We start from the raw sequence: 10,926 nt of genomic DNA, 5'->3' as shown, positions 1-10,926 counted from the left end.
TCCATGCTGGTTTCTAATTCTGTCATGATGTTTGCTGATCTGATTTAACTAATGTATGTTGGAGATACATTCTACTTTTCCCATCGTTAGCAACAATGGAAGAAATTGTACTATAAAACATCTTTTAGCTCTTGACAGAGAAAGGTCTATCCAGATTAGATGGGATCTGGAAGTCCTGTATTTTAGATTGCTACCTGATCAGTATTTACAAGATGTTTGCTGCTGTGTTTCACTAGACCAATGGTTCTCAACCTGTGGGTCCCCAGGTGTTTTGGCCTACAACTTCCAGAAATCCCAGACAGTTTACCACTGTCAACAGAAAGGAAGAAACCATGAAAATGAACAAAATCTGGCTACCAGTATTAAAATCATAGCAGTAAATAAAGAACAACATTCAAAAACAGGGGAACTCCATACAAGAAACAATCAGGGACAGCAAATCACCTCTCAACAAAGGCAGTAAGAAGCCACACCTCAGGCAGTAAGAAGCCACACCTTGAAAACTGCTAAGCCATTAAATGCCAATCAAGGTAGCCAACTGAAACATTCACACCTACCTCCAACAAACAAGAGTTCTTTCTCCCACCCTGGACATTACACAGATATATAAACCCCATTTTCCTAGTTTCTAACAAACCTCACAACCTCTGAGGATGCCTACGATAGATGTGGGAGAAATATCAGGAGAGAACGCTTCTGGAACATGGCCATACAGCCTGAAAAACTCACAGCAACCTAGTTTATCAGCTGTTAGGATTTCTGGGAGTTGAAGGCCAAAACATCTGGGGACTCACAGGTAGAGAACCGCTGCACTAGATTACGCCCTTTCCTTCCAAACAAAGTATGTGTTTATAGGGAAAACAGTTGCTTACGTCAGAACGATTAATCTTTATTTGCTTGATTATTAGTTTTGAACCATTGATTGTAAAGCTGACAGTATTAAAGCTAGGCAAAGGCTAATCAATATACCAGAGTGGCCAGGGAGGGGGGGTTGGGGGTTGGGAGTTGTATTCCAAAAATGAAGGATTTTTTTTTAAGTCCTCTTAGAGCTGCTTCAATTGTCTCCTGCATAAAAGCCTACTGAGAAAAATGGAAATTGCTAAAGAGCACCCATAACAGCATCTCTAGTCTACCTGTCTCAATATTTTACTTAATTTTCAAAAGTATTTTCACATTTTCTCTTATCTTTGATAATACAGATAGTTGCCATTATTTTGAAAAATTGTCAGTCTGTCAAATAAGATAACTTGTCCATTTCTCCCAGTTTGAGAACTTTTATAATCCAGTTTTTGTTTCAGAGACAGTTTTTCCAGTTTTGCACGTAATGTATTCTTGCTGCTATAATCATATAATGCAATAACTTTACAACATTTTTTGTTTGTTCATTTGGAGGGCCCTTTAATAAAAAATAAAAAAAGGCCGGGCCTAGCTGCACTCTGATTTTAAAGAAATTTGCTTCCCTAGTGTTATTCCCTGCTGTTGTTACCTAGGTCCCTGCATTTCTACTAGGACTTCTTTCCAGATTCCCCTTCCCTGATTCCTTATGGACAATGCCTAAAATGGGTTGTTGTAGGTTTTTCAGGCTATATGGCCATGTTCTAGAAGCATTCTCTTTTGACATTTCACCTGCATCTATGGCAGGCATCCTCAGAGGTTGTGAAGGACCTCACAACCTCTGAGAATGCCTGCCACAGATGCAGGTGAAACGTAAGAAGAGAATGCTTCTAGAACATGGCCATATAGCCCGAAAATCCTACAACAACCAGTGATTCTGACCATTAAAGCCCTCAACAATACAATGCCTGGAATCCTGTGGTCTCTCTCACACACATACTACAGAATATAGGTAGACATCTTTGGGCTCATCTACACTTACTGAAAACTCCAGGGCCAGTCTGGAGCAGAAATCCTGGAGACTGATCCTGGATGTCATGGAGCTGTTCATACACTCCACCCCTGACCTGTGGCAGCAATAAGATAATATCCTCATGGTCCAGTCAGCCCAGAACAAGTTCAGCCCCAATGGACTGATACTCCTTGTGTTTATTTATTTATTTTATTGTTCTTATACCCCGTTCCCATCTCCCGCAGGACTTGGTGCGGCTTACAAGAGGCCATGCCCACAACATCATAAAAACAGCAACAACAAAACAATAAATAACTCATAAAAAACAAAACAATACGGTAAGGTCATCCACCAAGGCGACCAAAGCCGTCTTGGTGCCGTGGCCAGGCCTGAAGCCAGACTGTGATTGGTCCAGGTAATTGATGTCATCCAAAAAACCCTGGAGCTGAGAGGCGACCACCTGTTACAGCACCTTGCCCAAAAAAGGAAGGTTGGAGTGTTCCTTTTGCTAGAGTTCTCTGGACAGCTGACACAATTTTACACGTGACAAGACCCTGATCCTTTCTCTTTTTCTACACTGCAGAGTGCAGAGAAAAGGGGATTGCAGCACTGGCCCATGTGGACAGTGGACCAGTTCAGATCAGAGCTGGTTATATTGTCCGCACTCAGCATGAAGTGTGTAGCTGTTTTGGTGTTTTACTGAAACTCTTGCGCATTCTCTGACTTTTCCTAATGCTATGTTAACCCAGTTTGTCTCACATTAAGGATCAAAGTCCCTGGATATTGTCTGAACATCTAGGTTTGACTTCTGGACTACTTCATAGTAAAGAGCTGATATAGAGAAGCCCCTTAACCGATACAGAACATCAATATTAATTTCAATACTGCATAAGCCAGTGTTTCTCAACCTGGGGGTCAGGATCCCTGAGGAGGTCGTAAGGGGGTATCAGAGGGATCACCAAAGACCATCAGAAAACACAATATTTTCTATTGGTCATGTGGGTTCTGTGTGGGAAATATGGCCCAATTCTCTTGTTGGTGGAGTTCAGTATGCTCTTTGATTGTAGGTGAACTATAAATCGCAGCAACTACAACTCCCAAATGACAAAATCAATCTTTCTCCATCTGTATTCAAATTTAAGTGTATCAGGTATTTGTGCCAAATTTGGTCCAGTGAATGAAAATACACCGTACATATCAGATATTTACAGTAGCAAAATTACAGTTATGAAGTAGCAACGAAAATAATTTTATAGTTGGGGGTCACCACAACACGAGGAACTTTATTAATGGGTCACAGCATTAGGAAGGTTGAGAACCACTGGCATAAGCAGATGTCCATATGAACATGTAAACTGAGGTTTCAGTTTCACAACACAACACAGAATCAATGAATAACACCACAAGCAAAGATGGATACTCCACAGCCCTGGTGTAAGATCTGAGCCATTTCTTGTTTAGGTAGCTGTACTAACATATGTAATTGACATTTTTAACCCAAAGAATAGCCCTACAAAAACGACAGGAATAATAATATTGGTTAGCAAAATTTACTGTAATAATTAATGCAATTAGTAATTACAATGAATGCGACCACGTTGCCCTTCATGCCAACCATAAGAAGAAGAAGAAGGAGAATTTCATTTTACACAATCAGATTTTCCAAGCGTTTTTCATCATCAGAATGAAATAGATGTCAGTATCTATTGAAGCGCTGACACCTGCGTAATAGTTCATGAATTCGTCTGTTGTAACCTAGAGCAAAGAAGTTTGAAAGAGAAAAAGAATAAGCTCATTGGTCCTATATGAGACCTGTATTACTACTCGCAATGATATGAGGACTTAAATAGCTTCCCATGGAAAATGTATTTTTAAATTTCAGAAGGAACCAATTTAATAAAGTGTACTCTTGTGGTTTAACTTGATGCTAAAAACTCCCAAAATAAAGAACGGAACTTATAAAAAAAGTATTTCCTCGTGAAGCTCTGGCAAGCCATTCCCTTCTCCTCCAGTAAGAACACCCAGAGTTTGGGAAAGTTACTTTTCAGAATCATTCAACTAGTACAATTTTCAGAATCATTCAACTAGTACAGGTATGGGCCTACTTGGGCCCTCCAGGTGTTTTGGACTTCAACTCCCACAATTCCTAACAGCCTCAGGCCTCTTCCTTTTCTCCCTCAACCACTTAAGGGCCGGGCTTTAGCACAGCTGCTAAATCACAATGATAAGATCTACCAACTGAAAGGTTTCCCTTTCAAAGCCCTGGATTGACCAAATAGAAGGAGAAAGTCCTAATGGCTCTTCGTCATAGAGGATGAAGCAACAGCACTCCCTGTGGCTGGATTTGAGCACTACTTCCAAGGCGCCAAAAAGCTGGACGTCGATACAATATACCTCCTTTCTGTTTTGTCTGTCCAAAATGCCATTGAATGTTTGCTGTGCATGTGTACTGTGATATGCCCTGAGTACCCTTGGGAAGATAGGGTGGAATATAAATAAAGTGTTGTTGTTGTTGTTATTGTTGTTGTTGTTATTATTATTATTATTATTATTATTATTATTATTATTATTATGGCTGGTGATGTAGTTAGACCTATAGACACTGGATTGAACTGAGTACAATCCGATCAAGTTGTCCACACTTCAAAAACATCAGGACAACTCTGGGGAATCCAGAAAGCTCCATAATAAATCCTGGTTCACCTTTTTCTAGATTAACAATTGGATTAATTGTTTCTTCTGCAAATCTACCTGTATGTTGTTTGGACTCTGCCACAGCAGCTGGGCCTTTGTGAACAAAGCCGCAGTTGAACTCAGTGGCAAAAGACAGGCTGAAACATAATTTACATACACACACACACACACACACACACACACACCAATTGTCGGCAGGACAGATCTTCTGGTGCCACGTAAAGTAGGTTTTGGAGGTAGTTACAATTATGATAATATAGGCACAATTGTAACTACATGAGGATTGTAACTATAGATCATTTACAGATGCAGAATTACAGGTTAAGGTAAAGGTAAAGGTTTTCCCCTGACATTAAGTCCAGTCGTGCCTGACTCTGGGGGTTGGTGCTCATCTCCATTTCTAAGCCAAAGAGCCAGCATAGACACCTCCAAGGTCATATGGCCAGTATGACTGTATTGGAGCACCATTACCTTCCTATAGATGCAGCACATTGATCTACTCACATTCACATTCTGCTAGGTTGGCAGAAGCTGAGGCTAACAGTGGGAACTCATGCCGCTCCCCGGATATGAATCTGTGACCTCTCGGTCAACAAGTTCAGCAGTTCAGTGCCTTAACCCACTGGACCACTGGGGGCTCCTTATAGATGTAGTTATATAAATGTGATATTGATTTCTGACCATTGTTTTTATTTGTTTAATGGTCTTGACTATAATCTGGAACCACCATTTTACTAATTTCTGTTGCTTCAATTACCTGTCCATCTTTATCATAAGGTGAATCAAAATTATCTAGAAAAGTCCTAAAAACTTGATCTTCTGACCATTCTCCATTCTGGTACTTGGGGTGATGCTTTGCGTTGTAGACTCCTTGTAGATCTTCAATGGTGATAATGCCATCCCCAGTCTTGTCTAGCTTTCGAAAGGCTTGCATAATCACTTCTTTTCTTGCATTAGACATTGGAGGCTTTAAAAAAGCAGTAGAGTCGTTAGATTTGTGACCTGATGCTCAGTACTCTGTTAATATCTCACCAATTACATTGAAGTTACTACATGATACTTTTAATAGCCAAAGTACGTTAGATGGGGCTATGTATGTTTCCGTAGGCATTTTTGCATCACAAAAGAAAAAAACCAATTGTGAATTAGAAAGACTGCATTTCTTCACAGTGTTGAGAAAGTAAGGGGTCAATATAGTTCAATGAATACAGTGACAGCATTAAACCAGACAATTCTGGTTTGAGATTACTGTTCTGCTTTGAACTTGGTGGGTGATGCTGTTTTATATGGGTTGAATCTAATGTGCAGCTTTAACACGAGAAGACCAATGGCTGGGTCTTCTGAGGATGCTCATCTATATGCAGACAAAACATCAGGAGGAATGCTTCTAGAACATGGCCATACAGCCCAAAAAAACGACAACAACCCAGATTCAGGATAATTCCAGTAGACAGACACAACAAATCCAGGCAATTTTCTGATATCTTTTTTTTTCCTTTAAGAAGGCCACCAGTTTGAACATCTACACTTTCTAAGTACCCAGGGACACATTAATCTCCTACCCAGGTTTACCACCAGTATCCGAGGCCAATTGAACTGTCCATCATTATATCCACACCCCAGTGAGGTTTACCACATGGCACCAGCAAATTTGGGATGGTGCCATGCACATTCCATGTTACTTGTTGTTGTGTACTTTCAAGTCATTCATGGGATTTACATTGTGTTCTGAGGCTCCAAATGACTTGACCAAGGCCACTTAGTGGTTTTCCATGGCTGAGTGAGGATTCAAACCCTAGTTTACAGAGTCTTTAGACAACACTCAAACCATTATACCATGCTTACTCTCTTCTATGTTATAGATTTCCCAGAATATCATGGGAAAGCAAGGGGATGGAGTGGATGGCTCTCGTGGTTGGTATCTTCCAACTCTGTGATTTCACAATTTATATTTGTTGTTGTTTTTAAAGTAGCTTACTCTTAATGTTAGGAGAAATTCATCAAAGTCAATTTTTCCATTCCCATCTTTATCAAAGATTTGGAAAATCCTTTCAGCTTCTTCTTTTTCAATCAACACAGCATAATCATGAAGGCCTTTCAGGAACTCTTTGAAATCAAGAGTCCTACTGCGATCATCATCCATGATGCGGAAGACCCTGAAGAAAATAAGGGCGGCTGTGAATAGGGAAGCAAGAGGGTAGACTATATATTAAGGTCAAAAAGGTAAATTCTTTTTGTAGTCGAACTTCAATGAGCCTAGCATGGTATTTTTTAAAATTAATTTAATCATTCAAAATACCAAAATTTCAAAATTCCTGTCATTTCTCTTTCTTGGCTTTTGAAGTTGTGGTACAGCTAGCTTTTTAAGTTTTGGACTTCCGCCATGGAGAGTATTGAGACTGGAAGGAAAGCCCAATGTCCCCAAAATGGTGTCTAGTTAAGAGCAGTGCCTTGGGTCTACTCCAGAGTGGTGTGGTCGGAGGGGAAAGCCCAGTATCCCCAAAGTTTGTTTTCCCAAGGTTTCCTTTTATTTTTTTTAAAAAATGGAGTGGGCAGGAACTATAATTGCACACTGAAAATGGATGATTTTGGGAGAAAAGACAAGAAAGAACAACGTGTGATGGGATCTGAGAAACAATATGATTTGCAACAGGATGGGACATAATGTCGTGGTAATATGATGCCCTCCTCCTCCTCCGGGATAAGGTCCTTGGTCTCTTTCCCTCTCCCTCCCTCCCTCCTATCCTGGCTCCCTTTCCCTTTTCATGTTAAGCCTGTTGTTTAAAAGAATCATAATGAGCTGTAACATGTGTTCAGCTGTAATGAGGCCTCTGCAGATTGTACACAGTAGCTCCTCCGACCAACTCCTGTCTGCCCCAAGAAGAACTGGTTCACATATCTGTATCAGAAGATCTTTCGAAACCAAGACAAGGAAGTTGACATTTTCTGGCTGCTGTGCTTCAGTAATCCCCTGCCCTATTGAGGACCATAGCTTGGTTTAATAAGTTACTCCATGGGCTCATTTACCTGGCGAGTCCTTTGATGCCCGCAGATCCCCTTGCCAGGCACTGGAGCCGAAGCCTCTCGATAGGATCTGTTGTCTGCGCAAGTTTTCTTTTGGCCTGGATTGCCATCTCTCGATCATGCCGTGCTGTGCCAGCCATCGAGGAGAGCGGAGGGCAGTGATCTTGAAAAGTCGATAACATATTTATGGGTACAGATTTCAAAATATGTTCCTCCAAACAACTCCTGACTGAGAGCTATCCAGCCTCTGTTTAAAAACCTCTGGACAAGGAGGTTGTACTATGCTCTGAGCCAATATATTCTACTGTTGACCAACTCATATCATAAGGAAAATGTTCCTAAAGAAAGCTATTTTTCTGCCATTTGAATCATTGCTCCTTTTCCTACTCTCTAGAACAGCAGAAGTAAACTTGCTCCTTCCTTAATATTACATGCTTTCAAATACTTAAGCATGGCTAACACCTCCCCAATCAACTTTTTCTCCAAGCTGTATATATGCAGCCCACTAAGCTGCTGCTTGTAGGGCTTGGCTTCCAAACTATTCAGATAACCTGGACCAAAGCTATATAGGGTTTTGTAGGTCAAAACAAGTACTCTGAATTGTGCCCAGAAATATGTTGGCAGCCTGTGGAGCTGCTGCAACACAGAAGTTGTCCCCTTCCAGTTAGCAATCAGGCTGCTGCTCTTTGGAACAACTGAAGTTTCTGAGATCTTTTCAAAAGCAGCCCTACGTAGAACACACTACGGCAGTCCAAATTGGATGTTACCAAGGTATGTACCTCCATGGCCAGATTCAACTTCTTAATGAATGTGCGCAGTTGGTGCACAAGTTTTCATTGTGTAAAGGCCCTCCTGGCCACTCCAGATACCTGGGCCTCCAGGTTCGGCGCTGAGTCCAGGAGGACCCCCAAACTGTGGACCTGTGTCTTCAGGGGGAGTGTGAACCCATCCAGCACAGGCTGGATCCCGATTCTCTGAGCTGCTTTCCGAATGACCTGGAGCGTCTCTGTTTTGTCTGGATTAAGTTTCAGTTTGTTTGCCCTCATCTAGTCCATTACTGATGGTTTAGCATGGGATCAGTTTTCTTGGGTTTAGGCGGAAAGGAGTAGTAGAGTTGGGTGTCATCTGCATATAGGTGACACCACACTCCAAAAACCTCTCCCAGAAGATTCATGTATATATTAAACAGCATAGGCAACAACATGGAGCCCTGAGGGACCTCACAGGCCAGGGACCAAGGAGCCGAACAGGACTTTCCCAGCACCACCTTCTGAGACTGGTTGCCAGGAAGGAACAGAACCACTGAAAAACAGTGCCTCTAAGCCCCATCCCAGAAAAGCAACTCAGAAGGATATCATGGTTGATGGTATCAAAAGCCACTGAAAGGGCCAGGACACCCAACAGGGACACACTCTCCTTCTCCAGTTCTCTGTGTAGATCATCCACTAGGGAGACTAAAGGTGTCTCTGTCCAGGCCTGAAACAAGACTGAAATGGATCTAGATAATCTGCTTCATCCATTAACCTTTGGAGTTGAGAAGCCACCACATGCTCCAGTACCTTGTGATGGGAGATTGGAGACTGGTCTGTAATTGTCAACAACAGTGGGATCCAGGCAGGCATGTAGCCGGGGGGGAGGGGAGGATTGAGTGGCTTCAGCCCCCCCCCCCCCGAAATTCTCATGGTGGTTCGCGAAAAGGCCTTACTGGTGCATTATTTAAACTGTTATGTTTATTCATATCACGATCTGATCACCATACTCAATATATCCCATATGCATGGGGGTATTGGGGTAATGATACAAAAGGTTTGCTAGGCTAGACCCTCTTTCACTCAGACTCAGCCCCCCCCCCCAAAACTCAGCCCCCCCCCCCGAATCCCCCCTGAAAAATATCAGCCCCCCCCCCCCGAATCGAAATCCTGGCTACGGGCCTGGATCCAGGGAAGGTTTCTTTAGCAGAGGTCATACCACAGCTTCCTTGATGCCCTAACGTAAGGTGGCATTTACCACTTTCCTGACCCACTCCACCTGTCCCCTTCTGGCCTGTTTTGTGAGCCAGGGAGGGCAGGGTCCTAAAGCACACGGGATGGCTCTCAGCTCTTCAAGGATCCTGTCTAGGCTGCACAAATTGAAAAGTGTCCATCAACACTAGATAAGCAGGAGCCAAGGTTACATCCACCGGAGCTGTATCTTCTTATTTTCTTTATATATGTTTGTAGTGATTTGTAGGGTAGTTGTTTAGTATGTATTTGTAGGTATTTATTGTTGCTATAGTTTTGTTTGTAAAATGAAATAAAAATGATATTAAAACAGCCAAATGGGGGTTGCCAGAGCAATAAAATACATTGTTGTTGTTGTTGTTGTTGTTGTTGTATATCCTGCTTTTCTCCCCATCGGAGATTCAATGCAGTATTATTATCTTTCACATAGATGCATTTGCCAGTGGTTCTGCAAGTTCTAGTTCAAACAAGTAACTTTTTCAAGCTCTGGTAATAACAAAAAATAGAAAACAAATCCTTGGATCCCCTCCAGCCCCCAAGCAGAATGTAGCACTTTAAAACCCTTTCAAAGCAAAACTGATTGACTTTGTTACAAGTTAAATGGGTAACTTCCCTGAGCCAAGTGATAAAAGGATGAGAATGAAAACTCCTTACCTTTATTCTGCTACCTGTCTCATCTACCTGCAACTATGGACGCTGCTCTGTACACTTTGGGAGAAAGTGGGCCTGCCTTTTCCATGCATCTCCTCCCTTCTCCTTCTGATTGGGCTACTTCTGGCAACTGGTGGACGACCCATGAAAAGAAATGAAATCTGACTGGAAGACTTCCGTGCCCATCCATCTCAGATTACTTGTTTACTCATCGCTCCTCTCTTGCCCGGAGTTTATCACCTTGTTTCCTAGGAGATGGGAGTTGCTGCGTAACCTGCCAGGACTTCCATTGTTTCTCTGGCTTCTGATGCTCTTTTGCACTCTTCCCCTTTTGTTTTGGATTTGTTGTTCTGTGCGCAATATTTGTTGTATTGGTCTACGGAGCTAAAAAGGTAGCAGATTTAAACATGGGATGAGGAGAGAACTGACCAAGAAGAATCTCAATGCAATGGACAGATCATACTTTTCTTTTTATTTACATATTTGCTATATTTCTATCCTGCTCCACACTGTAAGATCTCAGGATAGCTTTCAGTAAAATTGGATGAACAGTTTTAAAAGCAGTGCAATAACATTTAAACAGTAACAGTTTGCAAGACCTGTTTTCTCCAGGCTGATCCAGGACCCCTTCCGACATCTGAATAAAATCCTACACGACCTGCTTTGAACTGGAATATATGGCAGTGTGGACTCAGATAACCGAATTGAAAG

General features: G+C 41.9%; 1 protein-coding gene across 1 annotated transcript; it reads right to left on the bottom strand.

Annotated features, from left to right (window-relative positions):
* Nucleotides 1–3,094: 3,094 nt before the first annotated feature.
* On the bottom strand, nt 3,095–10,305 carry CAPSL (calcyphosine like). Its single transcript, XM_060760800.2, has 5 exons — nt 10,219–10,305; nt 7,568–7,727; nt 6,519–6,696; nt 5,298–5,507; nt 3,095–3,601 (listed from the first exon to the last, which is right to left on the bottom strand). Exons 2-5 carry the CDS (start codon nt 7,702–7,704, stop codon nt 3,500–3,502), a joined length of 627 nt encoding a protein of 208 aa, XP_060616783.2. The 5' UTR covers nt 7,705–7,727; nt 10,219–10,305; the 3' UTR covers nt 3,095–3,499.
* Nucleotides 10,306–10,926: the final 621 nt, after the last annotated feature.

Source organism: Anolis sagrei, chromosome 2 (assembly GCF_037176765.1).
Source record: "Anolis sagrei isolate rAnoSag1 chromosome 2, rAnoSag1.mat, whole genome shotgun sequence".
NCBI lineage: Eukaryota > Metazoa > Chordata > Lepidosauria > Squamata > Dactyloidae > Anolis > Anolis sagrei.
This window is presented reverse-complemented; position numbering and strand designations above follow the sequence as displayed.